Source organism: Talpa occidentalis, unplaced genomic scaffold (genome assembly GCF_014898055.3).
Source record: "Talpa occidentalis isolate TD23 unplaced genomic scaffold, MPIMG_talOcc4v2.1, whole genome shotgun sequence".
Classification (NCBI taxonomy): Eukaryota; Metazoa; Chordata; class Mammalia; order Eulipotyphla; family Talpidae; genus Talpa; species Talpa occidentalis.
Genome location: NW_026555331.1, coordinates 145,690,338 through 145,713,739, shown reverse-complemented (window position 1 = coordinate 145,713,739; position 23,402 = coordinate 145,690,338). Strand labels below are relative to the sequence as shown.

General features: G+C 38.1%; 1 protein-coding gene across 1 annotated transcript in view; it reads right to left on the bottom strand.

The window, feature by feature from the left end:
- The window catches only part of UBN2 (ubinuclein 2), a 71,965-nt gene that overhangs the window by 14,015 nt on the left and 34,548 nt on the right, over positions 1–23,402 (bottom strand). The window contains 8 exon segments of the mRNA XM_037514279.2: positions 2,652–4,202; positions 7,509–7,551; positions 10,320–10,370; positions 11,057–11,200; positions 11,755–11,868; positions 12,387–12,505; positions 16,389–16,518; positions 21,765–21,835. Of these exon segments, the coding sequence (XP_037370176.1) occupies positions 2,652–4,202; positions 7,509–7,551; positions 10,320–10,370; positions 11,057–11,200; positions 11,755–11,868; positions 12,387–12,505; positions 16,389–16,518; positions 21,765–21,835 (2,223 nt within the window).

Sequence of the window (23,402 nt, the reverse complement as noted above, 5' to 3'; positions counted from 1 at the left end):
AAGACAGGATTTACAAAAATTCGATAACTTGAAAGGCAAGAAAGAAGTGAGAAGTTTATCAAATAGAAAGCAGTAAAGGTAATAACCAAGGATTTCAACTTCCATTAAACTAAGGACCTGTCATTTTCACCCTGCAAATGAGCACACAGCTGATGGTCCCTCTCAGACAGGAGATACATTTTGTAGGCAGAGATAGAGTAACTGTTAGTATTGAAATGCTGGAGAGCAATAAGGGCCACAAGGTAGCTAATAAGATTTCAGTGAGATGCTAAAGAAAAGCTTAGATTCAACAAGAGGCAAAAAAACTTTATTCAATTATTGTTGTTCTTTCCCATCAAACCAGTAAAACCAAACAAAAGTGGTCAGATAAGAAGGCATGAACACTGAGGTCTCCAAACCAGGAGGAAGCAGTTATGTTTTTGAAGCACAGATTTTGCCATGTAGGTTTCTTGCTGACAAAACAAGTAAAGGGGATGTGTGTGGTTATTGTGTGCGTGCGTGCGTGCGTGGGGCTATGTAAATGATCATATAAGATGGTTTCCAGGAAAAAAAAAAAAAAAAAAAAAAGAATCAACAGATGCTGGAGATGACAGAGGATGGAGAGTTAACCTAAATTCAAAGAAAACAAAGCAAGTGAAAAATAAATTTTAACTCCAGGAAAAAAGTAAAAAAATTATAAGTAAATGAAACTGGTTTATGATACTACTCAACAAACACAGTATTTACATAGTCATGGAATTTAATCAAGAGTTGTCATATTTTTAAGAAAATGGGATAGGTCTAATAGAGCTAAAAGCCTCATTTTTCATAAAGAGAAAACAAAAGATAATACAAAAATTGATAAATCAAGAGTCTCCCATTCATTTTTATTAAAAACAGAAATGGCTAAGAGTTCAAAATAGCTGACACTAGAAAGAAGGCTGGCAGGTGACAGCCATTCTGTTATAATTCTCTCAATATAATCAAACTACAGATTTCAAAAATACCCAACATTTTAACTAAGAAAATATTAACAGGAATGTGGGCTAACTCCTGGTCCTTACTTGTAACTTAAATTTTAACATTTAACTCTTAATATCAGCTTGATTTTTTTTATTTTCTTACTTCTGATGAAAGTAAAATTATATAGATAAAATATTCACTAATTCTAGATTTCAATTAAGGCAGTACCAGTTACATAAAATTTATTTCTATATTAGAATTTTGAAATAAATTTATCAGCTAAGTCTACAGTGACAGCAGAGGGGTGATTTGGATTTTGAGTGTATATTGAATAGCAACACCTAAGAGTGTACTGAACAGCAGGGAACTCCGACAAACACCACGAGAGAGAGAAACAGGAGGCAGTGCAAAGTAGGAGCATTTCCTTGTACAGAATTGCATAAATCAATGTCATATTTTCATAGACAAAGAAAATAAACACTAACATATCATAAAATGTATTTTTTAAAAAGCTGGTTATGATACACAGTAATAATTTGTCTACAGTGAACATAAATATTGTGAAATAAGTAAAAACCATTTCAGAGAAAAGAAGAATGCTAAAGAAACCAAATCAATACTGTGAGAGACAAATCTGAGAAAGTCTCAGAATACAAAGAAGTGGCAAAACGATGATGAATATGAAAGAAGATGATATAGGAGCCAGAGAGGAAATATGTCAGTAATAAGAGCACCCAAAAACCTAGGCCAAAAGAGCCAGAAATAATAACCAGATGCATAATAGAACAACATACTATTCCTAACTGAAAGATAGCACCATGCTCTGGGTATAAAATTAATGAAAACTAGACAAACCTAGCCATGGCTGGGGAACACTTGAATTTCAAGGAAAAAAGAAAACTTATTAGAATTTCAGCAGAGAGTCAGAGTAAATATAAGGGAACAACAAACCAGAATGGCCTCAGACTGATCTATGATAAACATAAATATTAATAAGGAAGGTCAGAGGAACAGTATTTGCAAAACCTGGAAAGGCAGCGACCCAAGCAGGCTCTACCTATTCAGGTGTGACAGCACAGATAAAGGTGCAAGAGCTAAAGTAAAGTATCTTTCACGTTATCTTTCTTGCAAAGATTCCTTGAGTGAAGTTCTCCTGCTGGCTGAGAGATAGAAATTTAAATTAAAAACTCATAAATGGGGAGATTGTGATATAAAAGGATGACTCGCACTAATTCGACAAAGAATTACGTGTGAACAAGTGCAAAATTCATGCAAAATAAAAATTTTATTTGAAAAAGCAAACGGTTAAGGGAAATAACATGAATGTATAAATTTGATTAAATAAAAAATATAAGAAAATTGTCAGGAGAGAGGGGACTAGGGTGGGAAGAGAGGAGACAGGTGAAGTGAAGCTCAGAAGTCACTAGTTTGATCTGAACTTTGTTAAGATATAGTTTTAAATATGCATATTAGTTGTGCTTTTTAAAAATTTTGAAAGCACACATGTGGTATTTAAAACAGACCCACATGGCAACAAAAACCCTGCCCCCAGGGGTCCCGAGGGCTATGATGTCACCATCAGGAGTGTTCACAAACAACACAGGCCTGTTACAAACAACCCACCTATTGCACTGAGTTGATTAAATCGACTCACAAGAAAAACGGCACAATCTTACAGTTTAACACATGAACGTTTGTGACATACATACCTGCACACTGGCTGTCACCACTGAAGACCCTGAGGCAGAGGATGGTCGATGTGGAGTAGACAACGGCTTAGTAGCACCCTGTGTTCCACTTCCTGTTCCCCCAGACAGACTAGTCCTACTTGCTCCGCTTGAGTTAAGGTTGCTACCTCTGCTGGCAGGTACATTCATTGCAATTCCACTCAAGCTATTCTTCCCAACAGTTCCAGTGGATGATGAGTTTGTTAGCTTTGAAGGGGCCTGAAGATTTTTTGTAGACGGAAGGCCTGAAGTGCGACTGGAGGGTAATAAATTCAAGGTGGGAGACTGTCTGCTGACATTTATCCCACTGGGTTGCTTGTGGCCTGTGCTGTTACTGCTGGAGTGGCTACTCTGGGCTACTAGTGCATTTGGGCTGGAAGAGCTGGGGGACACAGTAGGCTTGGGAGTTGGGGCCGATTTAGAAATAAGTTTAGTTGATACTGAAGGCTTAGCTGACAGAGAGGGCTTGGGTGAGGCTGAAGGCTTAGATGAGGGCAGGGGTTTAGGAGATGTGGCAGGTTTTGGAGACGCGGCAAGTTTGGGGGTTGCAGTCATTGAGAAGGGAGATTTGAAACCCTGCGTGGAGATTTGTGACACCATAGCCTTGGCTAAATAGTTACTGGAGGTAGTGGTGCTGGGTGCTGTCCTAGAAACCAGGGGGTGGGACCCTTGAGAACCATTTCCAGGTGAGGGAGTGGATAAAGGAAGGCGGTACATGAGTGGCTTATCTGAAGTCTTAATAAGTGGGGATGAACAGGAAAGTTGGGGATTATTACTTAATTTCACCACTGGGTTGGTCTGTGATTTACTAATGGTTGCTTGTAATGGAGACACATAGTTTTGTTGGACAGCTGAATGCTGGTGCACCTTTGTTACTTGTGTTAATGAAGAAGCATCTTGAGCCTCTGATGTTCCCAGGGCGTGAGAGGAGGCAGCAACTTGGGCTTGGGAAGAAGAGGAGACATGGGTCTGTGCAGAGGAAGAAGCGTGAATCTGGCTTGACCTCTGTAGTCCTTGTTGAAGTAGCCTGGCTGGCAAAGGTTCTAAGGAAACTTTTGGGTTCTGAATTGAAGAACCAGCAATAAGGCCTGAAGAAATGCCAGTATGAGCTAAATCTTGGGGTTTCTTTGGTACTGGCCCTGTATGACCAGCAATAAGACTTGATGAATGTGCAGTCTGAGTAGAATCTAGTTTTTTAGGAGTAGCCAATGGCAGCTTACTCATGATACTTGCTAATTTTTCTTCTCTTAGTCCTGGACGAGGTTTTGCTGTTGGCATGTTTATCCTGGAGCCAGCTGGAGGGCCCTTGTTCCCATTGTTGATCACAGCTAAAGCTTCAGACACGAGCTCCAGCGCAGGCGGATGGAAAGAAAGGTCTTCGTCAGGTGAGTCATCGAGGCAGATGGTCTCCTGGGCTGGCGTAGAGCTCGAACTGGTGGAAGCCACAGCTGACGTGCTGGAGCTTGTGGAAGGACCCCCAACGGAAGCCACTATGGATGCCGGAGTTTTCTGGTCCTTTTTTGGACTACAGTCCTGGCACAAACAGCATTACATTGGAAAGAAAATAAATGATTAATAAAGAAAAAAATTTAAAAAACGTTTTTAAAGGACTAAGAAACTCTCTTGATGACTGAAATTTACTGGAAATCTTAAGAGACTGCAAAACCACAATCATTTTTGAGAGAGCAGAGCTCTTGACTGAACTGCCCTCCTAACAAAGTATCGATCATGCATGGTGATCACACCTTAGGAAGTCATTTTAAGAAGACGGCTTGAGAGCACACTAAAGGAACATTCACGTACTATCAATACACTGCTGATGCCCCAACCCTCTGCACACCTGTGTCAGATTTTGATCCTATTGCAAATTCATCTGTTCAGAGACAGTTTTCTCTTCAGTCTCCTTATACCTAAGAGAAAGTTTGCTTCTGTCTTAAGAATCTACCCAACCTTCTTTCTGCTTTCTTACCTTTCTGCCTCTTTGTGTGTCCTATCCTGCAGCCACCCATTGCCAGTACATGGAGAAACTGGTACTCAAGCTGGCAGATGATTCAATGTAAGCAAATGTAAAGTATGGCTTCTAGTCATTATGGCAGAAGTTTTGTACTTACTTTTTTGAGACAAACTTAGCTAAAGATACAATAATTCATTTTTAAATATTATGCTGCCAAATCACACCCACCACACCCACCCACCTCCACCATAGTCCATTTGGCTTCCTCCTCCCTCTGCTTCCCAGAAACAGAAGTAATTTGTAGATTCATTTAACATATATTTACTGTCCACTAAAAGGAAGGCACTATACTAAAAAAAACAAGGGCGTTAGGAACTAAAATTCTTAACACTTAAGAGAATATTGTCTGTTTCCCAAAAAAAAAGTTAATATCCTTAAAATTTAAGGAAGAGATAAAATTAGAGCACACAGCTTAAAATATTCAAAGAGCAAAGGAACTGAAAAGTAACTTTTCTCTAAAAGGAAAATATGGAGTATGTGATCTGTTTCATTTCTAAGGTTAAAAAAAGAATTATTACATCAATATTATTTCAAAAAGTTTCTTCAAAACAAACCAACCCAAATAAACCCAAATTCAATGTCTTATGTTACATAGTGACCGTGGGAAAAGAACGGAGAGGAAAAATCTTTATGGTCACCTTTTAAGGTATTATAGTAATAAATAAGCTGTTAAGACTACTGTTATATTCTACCTTCCTTGTTCAAAGCTTCTACTCTAAAAGGCTACTTGCGAACCTCACTGGCTCTCAGAAGTCTGTGAGGGAACCACATAAGATCAAAGTTGCCCACTAAGATGAATGGGCAAATGCAGATGAGACACATTTGTTTTGACATGTCATCCAATTATATGACTAGTGAAAATTTCATCACTGTAAAAAGTACAGACACAAAAGGTGGGTAATACCGACAGCGATAGCAACATAAACCTGCTGCTTTAAGTACCATTTTTTAATAATAGTATTTTTATTTACATAAATAACAAATCCACCCAAGAGAGAACTGGATAGATTTAGAGTCAGAGAAATTTGTTCAGGATGTATTTTTGAATCAAAAAAGCAAATTATGGCATTTATGTAAATAGTAATTCAATTATAGTAATAATTTATGTAAATAGTAACTTACATTATGTAAATAGTAATTCAATCTGAATAAATTGCAAATTTATTGGCTGGACAAATGGATAGACAGAGGGGGCCAGGGACAGAGATCCGGAAGAAGGGAAGGAGGCTGCATACCAGAAAGTTAAGAACATTTTTCTCTGAGTAAGCAGAAATGCCTGGATACTTTAACTTTTCTCTTTATTTTTTTGTATTGTGTGTACTTCTACTATAAGGATTTTTTACTAACTAAAAAAAAAGGTATTTGAGATTTTTTTTTTTTAAAGATTTATTTATTTATTCATACAAACACTGGGTACAGTCAGAAGCGCAGGAGAGTGAGAGAATTCACCAGAGCCAGAGCGGGGAGCAGAGCAGGCAGAAGGACCGAGGTACACTGCTGAGGGGAGCAGCGGGCGGCAGGAGAGGTCTGCGCGCCATGTGGGACCCTCCTCTGGTGGCCGGGGAGCAACTGGGGATCAAACCGGCGCCGCGGAGGCCGCGGGCAGCTTCGCAACCCAGCGCTCAACTGCTGCGCCACCGGGGAGGCCCTGAGATTTTTTTCAATAACTAAAAAAAAGGTAACTTAGCAGGGTAAGTCAAAACCAAATTGGCAACATTATTTTTTCATTTTGGAAAAAGGAAAACTAACTTAATCACAGAGAAATAAACAAGATGGGTAATATCTCTCTCTTTTTTTAAAGATTTATTTATTTTTATACAAGAGCAGGGGTACTGGCCATATGCAAGGGAGGGTGAGAGGATTCACCAGACTAGTAGGGAGCAGAACAGGCAGACGACAGAAAAACATTGCTGAGGGGAGCAGTGGGCGTGAGAGGTCTGCTGCACCCTGTGGGATTCTCACCGGCTAACAGGCCGGAATCGAATCTGCACTGCTGAGGCTGTGGACAGCTTCACAGTGCTGCGCTCAACCCACTGCTCCACCAGGGAGGCCCAAGATGGGCAATTTCTCTATACCATCCCAACACATTCATTATTTGAGTTCTGCTAAATTAATCATGTTTGAATAGACATCAAAATTTAACCAACCCGTTATTAGATGGGACTAAAAGTTTAATATTCTAGCAAAATCAGAGCCACATGTCAAAACAAAGCACATGAACTCAACAGAATTTAATAAAATATTGACTCAATATTATTTGGATTAGAAGACAAGGTAGGTTACTAAAAAACTAAGAGAACTGTTTACTTTGTATTCAAAGAACCTCTAACATTACAAGTTAAGAAAGTCAAAATAACAATATTGACCTTCTGACCATAACCTCGAGCAAAGAAACACCTAGTCAAACAGGTAAAAGTGATGGGAAAAATCTAAAATCTATAGGGTATGGTCCTCATTACAATTTTAATTTCAAATAATTATAGTTTCCTTTCTAAAGATTATTTTTTGGCTCTCTTTCAATTGTTTCATTCACTTTTATATAATTTTTAAACCACTCTTCTAATTTAAATATTAAAAATATTTTAGTTCAACTTTTTATGCTCTAAATTAAATAAATCTAACTTTGCTGGTTGCTTCTGCTGACTCTCACTCACAGAAACTTACTTCCTCATATGTGCTGTATTTCCAGGTTGTAAACTCATGTTTACTTAAAAGTATAGCAGTACCAAAACAGATCTATGACAAACAATACAGGAACTTTTTACACGAAAAATGCATTTCATCATTTACCAATTGTGACAATTATGACTCCGTTCAATTCTTACCTTCACTTTGGGTTTAGGTGCAGGAATCACCTTTTTCTTTGCCCTAAGACAAAAGATTAAATAGAAGGCCGTTTCAATAGTATTTAGATCATTTATGAGGAAATTATATAATCTTACAGGGTAAATAATTTTTTTTGCTACTTGGAAAGCTCTTTGAAGGAAGGAATTATGTTTAAGTCTTCAGTTTATATATGAACAGCTACAACATTACCCCCAATTTCAATTTACTAGTAGAAAGACTAAACCATTAGTAAAATATGAAATGCAGAACAAGTTTTTTTAATTAAATGTAAATGCAAACTTCAAGTTCAAATTAAACCATGCCAAGTAGTTTAAGATAATATTTAAAAAACAAAATAAAATCTCAAGTTTTTATTTAAAATGTTAGCCTTTGGAGATTCCAATTCTTGGACTAAATTTATCCCAAGAGTTTTATTTAAAATGTTAGCCTTAAAATCTCAAGTTTTAAAAGAAAATTATTTTTTTCTGTCATATTTCTTTATTATGTTAATGTCACACATGTATAAAATCATATACTATACAAAACAATAATAAAGAAATGCTTGCTTTTTATTCATTTACATTTTGGGAATTAATTTCTTCAAGCTTTTCACATGCAGTTGGTCATAGGACCTAGACTAGCACTAGAGAGGCATTCGGGATTATATTACATCTTCAGTTTTTTTTTTTCACTGCTTAATATTTATTGTTCTTTAAAGAAAATTATTTTAAATATAAAAATTCAAATAAAGCATCAAAAAGACATGAAAAAATACTGTGGAAACTTGGAATCTTCGAGAAGTGTGAAAAATTTTGGAGATAAAAACGGTCACAGGTTCCATAGTAGGAGGAACTACTTAAATGTTTGCTGAATAATTAAAGAGTTCACAATCTATTGAAATACCTCACATTGTCTGAATATTTCTATTTTACTAGTGAAAAATGTCATCAATTAAACTGTATCTTGATTAAAACTGCCAAGCTACAGCTTTATTAAGGCAACAGTAAATTTCAAATTCTTTTGGTAAAGGTCATCTGGACAAAAGACTTCCAGACCCGACTCTTCCATTGATTCCTACTTTCTGGTACAAAACAATATACAAAGTTAGCCACAATACTAAGCAAGGAAGAAAACTTCTGCTTCAGAATAAAGGACAAGTTACTTATAGTTGAATTGTGAAGCATATGTGATTTGAGAACTAGATGAAATTTATTTATTTTTTAATAAAGATTAAAAAAAATTTTTTATTTATACAATAGCTGGGGTATAGGCCAGAGGTGCGGGAAGCTGAGAGGAGAATGGGGAGCAGAAAAGGTGGACAGACCGAAAGTACTGCTGAGGGGAGCAGCAGGCGCGACAGAAGAGGTCTGCCGCACCATGTGGGAATCTCCCTGCCCGGCCGGGAATCAAACCCGAGCTGCAGGGGCTGCGGACAGCTTCACAGTGCGGTGCTCAACCCGCTGCGCCACAGGGGAGGCCCTGAACTAGATGAAATTTAAAGGACAGAAATACTATTGTTATTCACACTCACACACACCTCCCCCCTTAGCTCCCAGAGATAACTAAACCACCTACAACAAAGTAAACCTATATTACATGAAAACAAACTACCTCAAATTTATGCTCAAAAAAACACTAGCAAGAACTGAAAACCACAACTAACTCAATATATTTCTGAATACTAACAAGGTTTTCTTCCTATGAACTTTTGAGAAATTTGCTACTTTTATATATAATTTTTAAAGATTTATATTATTTATTTATGCATACAAGAGCTGGGATGTAGGATAGAAGTGCAGGGGGGCAGTGTGAGAGGATTCACCAGAGACAGAGTGGGGACCAGAACAGGCACATCTACTGAAATACACTGCCGAGGGGAGTGGGGGTTGAGGTAGGAGAGGTCTGCTGTGCCATGTGGGTCAGCTCCCTGGCTGGGGATCGAACTTGTGCTGCAGTGGTTGCCAGATAGCTTTGAAGTGCTAAGACTTAACCCCCTGCGCCATTAGGGAGGCCCCTACTTCAAAATTTTATTAACCTTTAATACTACAATTCTAAACTTAGCCCTAAGTTGTAGGTAAAAATAAAACTTTTATGTAGTTAACCAATATTCACCCCCAAACTTGCCTTTTTACCACTGCCTGCCAGGATGAGACCTTTCTTTAATAATCACATCACTATGGAAACATCCAATTTTGAACAAAGGGAAGGACATGAAGAGCATGTTAATTTTGTGGAATAAAACACTCTGCAAAGTAAGGCAGGGCAGGCATGTGTGTGGAATTGGTGAGAAGAGCACAAGACTATGGTTACCTGTGTAGAAGGTGACTGTGCGGGGAAGACAAAGGACACTGTGCAGGGCAGAGGCCCAGCGAAAAGGAAACCACCAGAGCCTTCTTGTGCACATGGCTCCTGCAACAAGATGCCAGGCCAAAATGTGTTCCTTTATGGATAGACTCAGGTTTTGGAGACTAGTCTGAGAACTATTTATTGGGTTTTTTGTTGTTTTTTTTTGTGGGACCCTCGCCGGCGGCCAGGGAATGAACCGGCGCTGCAGAGGCTGCGGGCAGCCTCGAAGCTCAGCGCTCAACCACTGTGCCACCAGGGGAGGCCCCCAAGTCTGAGAACTATTTAAATAGATAAATGTGTTCTATGGTCTAAACAGTCAATAGACAAAATGATCTTTTTTTAAAAGTGGTGATATAATGGAGATTGTCTAAATATATGTTTAACTCCTATTTCACCCAGAATTTTGTTTACCAAATAACATAATGTGAATAAAAAAATCAGTGAAGAAATCTGCGTTTACTCACGGAGCAGAAGTAAGATGATTATGTACACTCCGGCTTTCCTTAAAAAGCATTCTGGAAGAATTAAAAAGGCACAATTATTTTTTCATAGCAGATAACACGATAATCACTTCATCATTTGATTTTTCAATAGGTTATTTTATTTACCAAGTAAAAGTTGTAATGAACAGTAAATTCAATAATCTACTTTTATGGGAAATTTTATATCATCTCCATTTATTTAAATATCTTTTAAGAGAGCAACACACTTTTTGTGATGACTTAAGATTGAACACAATAAGATGACAGGTTGAGATAGCCAAGTTTATTAACATTCTTCATTTAATTCTAAACTTTAAACAGGGCTACTCTTCTTTGTGAGATATCACTTTACAGTGTCCATTTTCAATAGAACCTTTTTCTTAGGCTCTAAACCTTGTATTCAGTTTCTTATTTTCATGATATAAATATATGGTGTTCCCTTTCCAAAGTCCATAAACTATCTCCCCCTCCTTGCCCACTTTTTCTGTTAGCAAATTCCAGTGCAAAAAAAAAAAGTGGTCGGTGAAATTAAAAAAAAAAAAAAAATCGCTGTTTTGTCTTTTAAGTGCTTGAAGCTTTCAAAGCAGAGATCATTTGCGATAACTTGTACAATCTCAAACACATTAGAATCTTAGCAAAATGAGTATCATGTGCATATACACACATCTTTAATAACAGCAACATAAGTAAAATAAAATCTAGGATGTCGTGTTTCTTACCTTGCCTGCATCCAGCCCTTAGGCCACAATGGTTTCACCTCTGTCTCCATAAAAGATTTAAGATAATCCTCAGCAGACTGGCTTTTATTTGGCTCTAACTCATAGCATCCCAATTTGATTTCAACAAGGTTACATAACAAAGTTCTAAACAGATTAAAAATACATATTTATATATACATCTGACTGCACAATTATAGAAAATTAAGGTTGTTAAAGCACATAAATCTGACAGCAATAATAAAGTATATTATGGGAAGGATTCAGAAGATGACGAGATAATTTTTAATACATCATTCATAGCACTACAGGTGAGTCCCCAATATGAAACAATTTCCTTTGACACCTTTAGTCTAGGCACCTAGTACTGAAAGGGAGAGTCCCTATACCCCCTGCCAGGGGTACAAAAGACTGGTAGGAACATGACTGATTACAAAAGTGTATCAAGTACTTCACCTTCTGTGACCCGTATAATTTATTCAATAACTAGAAGATTAGCTTATGAAAAATGGTATTTGAAAATATGATTGATTGTACTCCAAGGATATTAGGACAAAACTTTCTCTTGAATAAATTTTTCCTATGTACTAATTTTCGTTTGCTTCCAATCTAATCTACCATTTACCAAAGATTCTTTTTATAAGAATCTTACTTTCGCATGATCTATTTGGTTAAAAGTGAAGACTTTTGTTAAATTTTACCTAATGGTGTCATCCCAGTGGAATTTCTTTCTTGGTCCTATGACACGTTTCCCAGGCTTTTCATCATCATCTTCCTCGGATCCATTTTTTTCTCGTTCTTCATCTGTTTGCAACCTAGAAATAAAAAACCCGTTATGAAGCAGAGCTTTAAACCAACATTACCTATAATATAATCCATAGACACTTGTTCAATTACCTAAGTGAATGGAATGTGAACTCAAATGAGAGGGTAAAGAGGAAATCTATCTTTCTACATAGTTCTCTGAATTTGAAATGTGTTATAAAGCAGTTTGGTAAATAAATCCTTCAAACTATAACATGAGTCATGAACACTAATCTTTTAGTTCACAACGTATTTATGAACAATCTCAGTTTAGTCAAACTGATCAAAATGTGAACAGTATGGCCAGGGCTGGCTCTTGCCTTGAACACATCCACATATACTAAATCAACAGACCTTTTCTTCTGACCCCAAATTAATTGAATGAGAAGTGACTGTCATTTAGAAAATACTGAATTATACCAATTCAGTGGGGCATGTTCTGCTTGGTGATGGAAGTCCACTTAAGACTAATACCTAACAGCTACAAGTGTTTCTCAAGAGAGGAAGCCCCAACAGAAGAGGGACGCACTTGGCACACTTAGCTTGACTGCGAGCCTGGCAGTCTTCCTGGTATTTAAACAGCTGTTCAGGCATGACGTTGCTAACAGCCAGTTTCAGCTTTTGCAGAGGTTCTCTTAAACGATCGTCCTGATGGAAAAAAAATACAAGTTTTTCAAATATTTTTACAAAACTTATTTTTCAAATAACAAATCAAAAGATGAAATTTGTTTTATTTTATTTTTTTTTTAAATAGAGGCATGTTTTATTTATTTATTTGTTTGTTTGTTTGTATGTTTGTTTATAAGTGCACTGGGTATAGTCAGAAGCGCGGGAGGGTGAGAGAATTCACCAGAGCCAGAGCGGGGAGCAGAGCAGGCAGAATGACCGAAGTACACTGCTGAGGGGAGCAGCGGGCGGCAGGAGAGGTCTGCGTGCCATGTGGAACCCTCCTCCAGTGGCCGGGGAGCAGGCAGGGATCGAACCAGCGCCGCAGAGGCCGTGGGCAGCTTCGCAAGCCAGCGCTCAACCGCTGCGCCACCGGGGAGGCCCGAAATTTGTTTTAGATGCTGATTACAGATTTGAAATATACTTAATGTACTTAAATACAGTTGTTTCTATGACCACAGACTTTTCATAATTCATGCTACATACAAAATTAGGATAATCATACTTCTTAATTAGTCAAGAGGGGTGCCAGATTTTTTGTCTATTGCCGCAGCATAATTATTAAGTGTTCCAGTACCTTCTGACATATGCCCCATGTGTGGACAATCAATTGTATGGAAAATTTAATAACATAAATGATTAAATACAGAAGATATCTATAGTGTGTAGACTGCCATGGGTTAATCTCCATTAGGATGGGGAACCAGAACCATAAGAGAGTATGTTTTGGAACACTGGGACACATAAATTTGGCTTGAGTGACAACCAACTGGATGTTGACATCCTGTCCTCTTGTTTATTATTAATAATTGTGACTTATGCTACAAATAACAATGCAAGGTAAAGGTCAAAGTGAAAGAGGAAACAGAATCTTATCCATATGAATTCAGAGCAAAAAAGGAAAGCAAACAGGTTTGTATCTGACAGCTTTAATTAATCAATTTACTGTTTTCAACTTGCAAGTAACTATTTTGCATAACTATTTATTTAAAAAGATTTATTTAGGGCCTCCCCGGTGGCGCAGCGGTTGAGCGCTGGGTTGCAAAGCTGCCTGCAGCCTCTGCAGCGACGGTTCGATTCCCGGCCGGTTCGATTCCCGGCCGGTTCGATTCCCAGCCGGTTCGATTCCCGGCTGCTCCCCGGCCACCAGAGGAGGGTCCCACATGGTGCGCAGACCTCTCCTGCCACCCGCTGCTCCCCTCAGCAGTGTACTTCGGTCCTTCTGCCTGCTCTGCTCCCTGCTCTGGCTCTGGTGAATTCTCTCACCCTCCCGCGCTTCTGACTGTACCCAGTGCACGTATAAACGAAACAAACGAACAAACAAATAAATAAATAAAACATGCCTCTATTAAAAAAAAAAAAAAAAGATTTATTTATTTATTTATTTATACAAGCACTGGGTAGTCAGAAGCGCGGGAGGGTGAGAGAATTCACCAGAGACAGAGCAGGGAACAGAACAGGCAGACTTGACGAAATACACTGCTGAGGGGAGCAGCGGGTGGGCAGGAGAGGTCTGCGCGCCATGTGGGACCCTCGCTGGTGGCCGGGGATTGAACCGGCACTGCAGACGCTGTGGGCAGCTTCACATCCCAGCGCTCAACTGCTGCACCACCAGGGGAGGCCCATAACTATTTAAAACACGGTTTTTATTACTGTCAGAAGTGGAAAATATTATAAAACTATGCTTTTCATCACTGATACAACTGTTTCAATGCTATTTTTGGTAAGGAGAGTATTTTTAGAAATGCACTATGATTTGGCAGGTATGTTTTACATATTAAAACATTTTATTAGGGGCCTCCCCGGTGGCGCAGCGGTTGAGCGCTGGGTTGTGAAGCTGCCCGCAGCCTCTGCGGCGCCGGTTCAATCCCCGGCTGCTCCCCGGCCACCGGAGGAGGGTCCCACATGGCGCACAGACCTCTCCTGCCGCCCGCTGCTCCCCTCAGCAGTGTGCTTCGATCTTTCTGCCTGCTCTGCTCCCCGCTCTGGCTCTGGTGAATTCTCTCACCCTCCCACGCTTCTGACTATACCCAGTGCTTGTATGAATAAATAATAAAATAAAATAAATCTAAAAAAAAAAAAATATTTTATTAATAAACAGAACACAGGTATTATTACTAGTAAGCATTTTAACCTAGCTCATGCATGACAGTTGATAAGTATCATTGCACATATGATGACACTGCTATTAAGTTCCATTAAAAAAATGTGAACATCCAGGATCATGGTTTCTGTGTGATAACTTTTTAAGAATCATGTAACTGAGACTATCTCCCTGGAAACAACCTGTATCCATCAACAGTAAAATGAATAAATTAACTGGGTTTTGCTCATACAATGGAACTGTTACACACAGCAGCTAAATGAATGGAGTTTCCAACAATGTAAAGACAGGTAAGTCTAGGGTCCTCCCTGGTGGCACAGGCAGTTAAGCGCACCGCCATGAAACTGTCCGAAGCCTCTGCAGTGCCAGTTTGATCCCCACCAGCCGTGGCGATACCCACATGGCGTGACAGACCTCTCCTGTCTCGCCCACTGCTCCCCTCGGCAGTGTATTTCAGCAGATCTGCCTGTTCTGTTCCCCATTCTGTCCCTGGTGAATACTCTCACCCTCCTGCATATATTGCCTGTACCCCGGTTCTTGTATAAATAAATAAATCTTTAAAAAAAAAGAGAGAGGACAGTTAAGTCTAAGGTGCACAATGTAAACAAGGAAGATGCAAAAGAAAACAGACCACATGGCTCCATTTACATGAAGCTCAAAATGCAATTAAAACCAAACAATATAATGTTCAGGGATACAAATGTTTGCAATAAAATATATAAAGAAAATCAAAGATAAATATCCTTTTTTCAATGGCCAACGGGGATATTAAATACCTTTATATATCACCTGAAATGTTTCTTAGAAAATATTTTATAATTTGAAAACATTTGCTCCTACTTCTAGTTCTAATTTTTATTGGTTTCTATTTCTGTCATTTCCCCATTCATGTGGCCTGTGATGGGTCTTATTATCTGTGTGACTCCCACCCATTGGCCAGGAAATTATAGGTTGCTCCAAGAATGTATAATCAGATTTTCTCTCCCAAGAATTTGGATTGGATATTTTTTCTTTATTGAAGTAACATTGGTTTGCAACCCTGTATGTGATTTAGGAAAATCAGGTCACGCCTCCTCAGACGTATATCATCACACCACCCCCACCACCAAAGCACCCATAATCCTTTACTTCAGGCTATTGGGCCCCCTCAACCCACCCACCTTCGTTCCTAGAAGCCTCAATTCTACAGTTACATTTCTAGGGTTGGTTTGGTTTAGTTCTGTCAGTTGTTTTGTTTTCTCTATATATATTCCACAATGAGTGAGAACATCTGGTCTTTGTCTTTCTCCTGACTTAAGAAACAACCTTTCTATCAGAGAAACCTACCTTAAGGAAGGGCAAACATCTAAAAGTAGAGTTTTGTCATATGAAATCATCGCCCCCTGACCATGTGAGAGATACTTTCTCTCTTTGACATCCTAGGCCCCCATCCCATTCCTCAGCATAGGATATAAATTCCTGGTTTGGTTCATTTGCTTTAGAATTGATGGACATGTAAATTTTGCACACATATGTCACTAAATTAGTTTTTTTCCCTCCAGCTTAAAAAAATCTGTGCATTAGAAAATACTATATCTCATTTTCATACTCATTTATGGAAAAAGTAATTTCTTCTTTTAGGGAACCCAACATAACTTTAATAACTTCCCATGGCTATTAAGTACAGATACTATGACTACAATATAAAGCAATTAATATGCAAATGCTCCAAATGAAAACCAATCTGCTTACAGATGCAGATATTATTGTTCGTCCTCTTACCTGAACATTGAGATGTAACTTCTTTAGACGTTTTACCAGTGTTTCTTTATTGCATGGCACAAAAGCTTCGAGATGAGAGTAGACACCACTACGAACGACAGGGCCTAGTTCCTGTAGCTGTAACTCAATGCTGACCAACAACAAAAAACAGTATGGAATTTCTTTTAGGTGGCAACACATAAGTAAGGAGGCAAAGTTAGTGATTCTTTTCTCATTTTATCTTCCCATGATTTCCTAGAGTATTTTTCAAGGAGGAAAACCCTACCACTAGAGAGTAATGCTACATAAAGTTTCTATGAGTCTAGTTTAGGAGTTCTAATCTAGGTCATATATAAGAGTTCTAATCTAGTCATATAACCACAAGCAAGCTGGAAGATAATTTTTAATGACAGCAAAGTTTACTCTTTTGGGTAAAGCACAGGATCTTGATTATTAACTGAAAGCTCATTTTTTCAAAGAGATCCACTCCCCTTCACCCTCCTACAGCTGCTCAACTGGAAAGGCACATAGTTTCAAATGGGTTGGTACAGTTATTTTCCCCTAGAGGTATTTAATAAAAAATACACATTCTGAAGTAAAGCCCCTCTGGCAACAGCATATACATACTATTTCACCCATCTTTGTTCCCCCCCCCTTTTTGTGCCTGCATTACACATACTAGGTATATGATAGTTTGCTCAATTTATTCCAGTTCTCTAGTACTGTTTCCATTGATAAATTAGGATTTTAGACAGAAAACAAGTTGTTAAATGAATACTTAGTCCACAGAGTTATTAAGAAACCAAGAGAGAAAAGAGTTGTAACAGTCACCAGATTCTCAGCAAGACAAGCTTACTAATAAATAATTGCAGTTTCCTCCAAGATGGAAGATATTATATATCTGGCAGCTGCTACTGTGGAAAGATGGGAACAGATGCTAATTGAAGATCAAACCAAACTGGGGCTCTTGGCAACAAAATACGTCCAAATCATCATGTTCTATTATAGGAGAAAGGGCAGAGAGCCTTAATACTTTTCACAAATGCAAGATGCATCCAAGGATTCAATAAACAGCTTTTGGAGAAGAAACACCGTCCTATCAAATATATCCATCACTTATAAGATATACCTGCAACTTCAGAAACAATGAAATATGGCAATACAATTAACTGGCAATTCTTGGTATTAGGAAAGTCAAATAATAAAAAACAGAGACAAGAAGCTTAAGACCTATAAGAAAACAACCACTACTGTCCTAGAGTTCTATGCACAAACATTTGGTTAAATAACACATGATTAGCTTTTTATTGTAAGTGTAGGTTCTGGACAGGAGACTTTCTAGGCTTGCCCCATTGCTGAGGCTGAAAATAAACAGAAACTCCAAGCAGTAAGTACTTCTAGTTCAGAACAGACCAATTTAGTGACCTGCCTATAAAAATCAGTGGTTTCCAAAAAGAATTAGAAAAATAGTTGATTCCCTGCTGCTAAGCTAATAATATTAGGTAAAAACTAAAGAAGAAACATAACCTTAAAGGTTATTGACTGAAATGGCCTATATATCGGCAAATACAGTAGACCCTTGAACAACGTGGGCGGTAGGGACACTAACTACTACACAGTCAAAAAATGCACATTAGCTTTTCACTTTCCAAAAACCTAACCACAAGAGTCTGCTGTTGTCCACAAGCCTTACCAACACTAATCTATTAGCATATAGTTTGTAGGGTAGATGTATTATATACTATTTTATTATGATAAACTAAGCTAGAGAAAATAAAATGCCAAGAAAAATCACAAGAGAAAATACATTTACAGTATACTGTACATCATCTCTATATCATCTTACAAGATGAATCCCCTGTCGGTGCCACCATCAATACTGTCCAAGATACATATCAAGCAATTCAACTTTTTCTTGTTATGTTGGGTTTTTCTGTTTCTTGGGAGCACTTCTAGTGTCACTAGTGCCACCTCACGTTTGTCCATGGAGTGATTTAAGTTTGCAATATTGTATTAAACAAGATGAAAAATAGATGTGAACCACAAGAGATCTTTTTTTTACAGCAATACATACTTTGTTGGAGAGGCAACTGTATTGGCAGAGATCATCAGAATGATAAGGAGCTTTAAGCACATAGTGAAAATACTTGAGCTCACTGCAAGAGCAACAAGAAATGGCCTTGAAATTAATAAGTAGTACAGAGTGCACTACAGTCAACTTTATAGAGTTATAATTCAATATTGAATCTTTACATTCATGTTTCTCTCATCAATAAATGATGTCATGTTTGGTCTGTCAAATGTGTGCTTTAATTTTTTATAAATTATAAGAGATTTGTGTATATTTTATGGTATTTTATTATTAAAGATGATTTTATTATCTAGTATCTTCTACATATTCATGACATACTTTTTCTTTAAATTTTCTAACAATAGTTAGGGTATGGATTTCTCTCCCAAATTCCCCGGATACATTTACTGAAAAAATTCCATTGAGAAGTGGCCCTACTGTTATTCAAAGGTCAACTGTATTTACAAATTTCTGAGAGCTATTTATTTTTATTGCAGTAACATTGGTTTACAATGTTGTATATCATTTAGACATACAGGATCTCCCCCTTCAGGTGGCATTACCATATCATGCCCACCATCAAAACACCCATAGTCCACTGCACTCCCTTCTCCCACCCCTTCTGGTAGCCTCAATTCTATAGTCAGATTTCTAGAATTTGTTATTGGTTTGGCTTATTTGCCTTTGGAGAAGTTTCAAAGAAATACAACATGGGAATTCGTAACTGGAGCAATGGCAACCTTTGTAAATAAGGTTCTCATGCTCAGGAGTCATTTAATGATAGCTAACCTTAAGGTTATTTTCACACAGGATTCTGAAAATATAGTCACTGCCCCATGGTTTATATAATCTTTTACTCCATCATTCAATCTTTTTTAAAAAGAGGATGTATTTTGTATTCAATCAGTTAAAATTCTTAGAACAAGAAAAGCTCTAAGTTCAACTGAATTCTGGGATCTATTGTGTTTCCTGGCTTTTTTCTCAAGTATTCCAGACATCCCACCAATATTGTCCAAATAAGACAACAACCAAAAATTACTAAACTCGAAATTCAAAACAGTTCTTACTTATAGTGAGAATTCAAGTCTTTTGATGTGCTAAATGATAATAAACAGGCGGGGTATTCATTCCTCTTGTTCCTCAACAACTACTTCATTCAGTTGACCTGATTCTAGTGTGATCTAAAGAATACTTGGACTGCAATAGATGAGACATGTGCTTGAAAAATTGGTTAGGATTCTTCCAATCGTAAAGTAATCTCTCAAGAGAAAAAGAAAAAGTTGTGGCATAGGATCAACCCTTTCACTTTAGAATTTTCCTTTACTTCAGAGAGATCAACTGGTAAGTCCATTTGTAGTAAGATTTAAAAGTCACTACTGATGAGCTCCTTTAAGAAGCATCGTAGGGGCAGCTAGGTCTAGGTATCTGGAGGTATCTGGAGGTATCTGGCAGAACTGGTAATGTCTGCCTAGAGAATATACTGAGGACTATCAGGATGAATTGTAATCACAGGCAGAGAAGGCCAAGATTTTATTAGCAAAGTCTGTATCAAATAAAGGAGGAAGTAGAGGAGATCAAGGCAGCACGTTGTATATTTGTTGATCTAGACAAGATTCAATTAGGCACTAAGAAAAATTATTCTTATATCAAATTAATCTTTCTTCACAGTGAAAGGAAGCAATGGTGAGGCAGAGCAAATATACCTGGATAACAACCCCAAAAATCTTCATGTACCATGAACCCTTAGAATACCAACTCAGGAAGTGGAAGCAGCAGTCATGGGCATTAAGAAAGTGACTAAATGGGAAAAAAAAAATGAACTCTCAACACTAGGAATTGTTTAATTAATTGAAGGTGTACTCTCTGTGAAGCCAAACAGTAGATGGGTTCCCAAACTCGAGCTTTCACAACAGACAGAGGAGGAATTCACATACAAGTCTGCTCATGGAATGCTGATAATACCCTTATTTGAGAGATGCCATATCCCAAAGTAGGGTCTACTGATTTCCCCAGGGAAGAAACAGTTGTTCCCTCTTTCAAGAGTAAAATAAAAAAAGGAATTGTCTCAGTCACAGGAAAATAACCTGATCTAGTAAACTGAGGGCTCTCAAGTGGAAAAAAAAACAAGAGCTAATCAGATCCCTGATTATGGAATCTGGGACAGCTCTGATGAGTAATGGCAACACTGTTTATTGAACCCGGAGTTTAAAAGAGAGTTAGGTAAAAAGAGGTGGCGTAGACAAGAAACACTTGCCTTGTTTTCAGGCAGAAGGAATCATTCTGAAAATCCCTAGCTAAAATAAAGAAAAGCAAAATCCCTGTCACCAGACTAGCAGCAGGTGAGATTGTATGTTTCAGGAACATGGGCATCAAAAATCTTTCAAAAGTACTCCTGGATAATGAGAATTATAATTAATTAAAATCATTCTCAGAATCAATAAACCAATCAATTCTGTATTATCACATGAAAGTTTATCTTTGTTATATACTTAAAAGACAGGGATCATATTTTAGACACATTGCTTTCCTGTTTCTTTCTATATGAAGTTACTGAGCCAAGAGCAGACGTACATTATTTCCATCAGAAAGAGGGGTAAAATGTGTTGCTTTACCCAGGACCACCTCTTTTATGCCCAGTTCTGGCTACAGTCAATTATACACTCAATTTCTATAATCAGCTGTCAAAATTTGTAAGCCAACAGGTTTAGAAGTACAGCTTATTTCACTACAATCTTAGAACAGCTTCATTAATATCCAACTCTAAGAGTGAAAATGGTCACTAACTGAAATACAGTTTCTATTAGCCTTCACCCTCTCCTTCTCAATCTCACTGTCTTCTCTATACACTAGCCTCCGCCCTACCCACAAACATGACTTCTTTATCAAACCGCACTTTCCAGTAGCTATGAATGTTTGCATGATTTTAACCTCACTAGGTATCAGTCAATGTATTATTTTTCCCGAGTCCAAATAATGAAAGCAGACAGAGAATTCAGAGCTACCCCAGAAAGATATTTTCATGTAAGGTGACAAAAAACCACAACAAACATTTTAATCTAGGATAACATATGACCTGTAAAGTGGTCACTCGCTCTCACCTGTAATACTGGAAGCACTGACTACCATATAGGGTCCTGGGAAACCAACATACACGAAGGGGTAATTTGCTCATAAATATTAATCATATACACTATGAGGCCAAAAGTTAAGAAACATGAGACTAGCCAACCACCCACCACCTGTACCTCTTAAGGGATAAATTCGTAAGAGAATTCCTAATAATTTTTAAGTTTTTTTTTTTTTAATCAAAGAAGAAAATTACTTACTCCAGCAGAATATTATTCATATCCTGTGTAAAGAATTTTTTCCTTCCTTCTTCATCAAAAAGTTTGGCAGCCTAGAGAAATATAAAATTGTCAATATAACTTAATAAACACATTATTTGCTTCCATATCTATTCATTAAATAACATGCTCTGGGGCCTCCACTGGTGGCGCAGCAGTTGAGCGCTGGGCTGCAAAGCTGCCCGCAGCCTTTGCAGCACCGGTTCGATCCCCGGTGGCAGGCGAGGGTCCCACATGGTGCGCAGACCTCTCCTGCCGCACCCACTGCTCCCCTCAGCAGTGTATTTCATCGGCTTGCCTGTTCTGTTCCCTGCTCTGGCTCTGGTGAATTCTCTCACCCTCCCGCGCTTCTGACTGTACCCAGTGCTTGTATAAATAAATATCTTTAAAAAAAAAAAAAAAAAAAAAACCATGCTCTGGCTCTGTGAGGGTGGGGCTATGATTTATATCATGCTTTATTCCATACACAGCTTAGTACCTGCATAAGTAGGCAATTAAAGAATATTTAGCATACAGATAATTTTTTTAAAATACTTATTTATGCATAGAAGAACTGGAGTGTAGGCCTGAGGTATGGGGAACGGGGAGGGGAGAGGATTCACCAGAGACAGAGTGGGGAGCAGAACAGGCAGACTGATTGAAATACACTGCTGAGGGGAGTAGCGGGCAAGGAGGAGAGGTCTGCTGTGCCATGTGGGTCAGCTCCCCGGCCGGGGATTGAACTCAGGTCCTAGTGGTAATAGCGCTGAGACTGAACCCTTAGGCCACCAAGAAGGACCCAGATCATTCTTTCCTACTATGTCTTTATTTCATTTTTCTCAATTTTCTTAAATTCACAAAATTATATACACAAGACTTTTTAGTGCTTGGGTGTCTTATGTTTGGCTAGCCATTCGTTCATTTTTATTCGTCGATGCTGTGTTAACAGAAAGCAGATATCTCACTTTAGACATTATTGTACACAACCTGTCGGACATTCCATATTTTATACTCTTTACTTTTGTTGAATCCTTACAATAACCAATGACCCTGGTATTGCAACACCCATCACACAAATAAAGAATCTAAATCTTACAGAGGTTACAACACCCTGCTGCTGCTAAGAGGTGGATCTCCAACTCAGGAAAAAAGCTTTATGTCATTAACCGTGCAATACTGCCACCCTGGACAGACACTTGACTTATTGCAGCCCGTTTGAATTCTACCTCCTTACCAACAGTGGAAATATTATCAAATATTATTGAAGTTATTATCAAGGGATAAAAAAATTAATTCAATGAGCTTAAGGATAATATTTTCATCACTCTGTCTGCCACCTTAACCAGCAGACCAGAAACAACAAAATACAAACCAAGACATCCTGCCATAAGCAAAATTTACTGGGGAAGTCACCAAGGATACAGTTTACCTTGAGATCTACTAAACATAAACCATCAAGAGACTTGACCCAGTCACCTATGCCAACCCATTCTGACTCTACGTTAAAACTCTCTTAAGCCCTGACAATCTTTCATGTTATAAATAGAAAAAGAAAACCTGAGACCACCTTTGAGCTTTTTTTTTTTTTTTTTTTAAGATTTATTTTATTTATACAAGAACTGGTACAGGCCAGATGTGCAG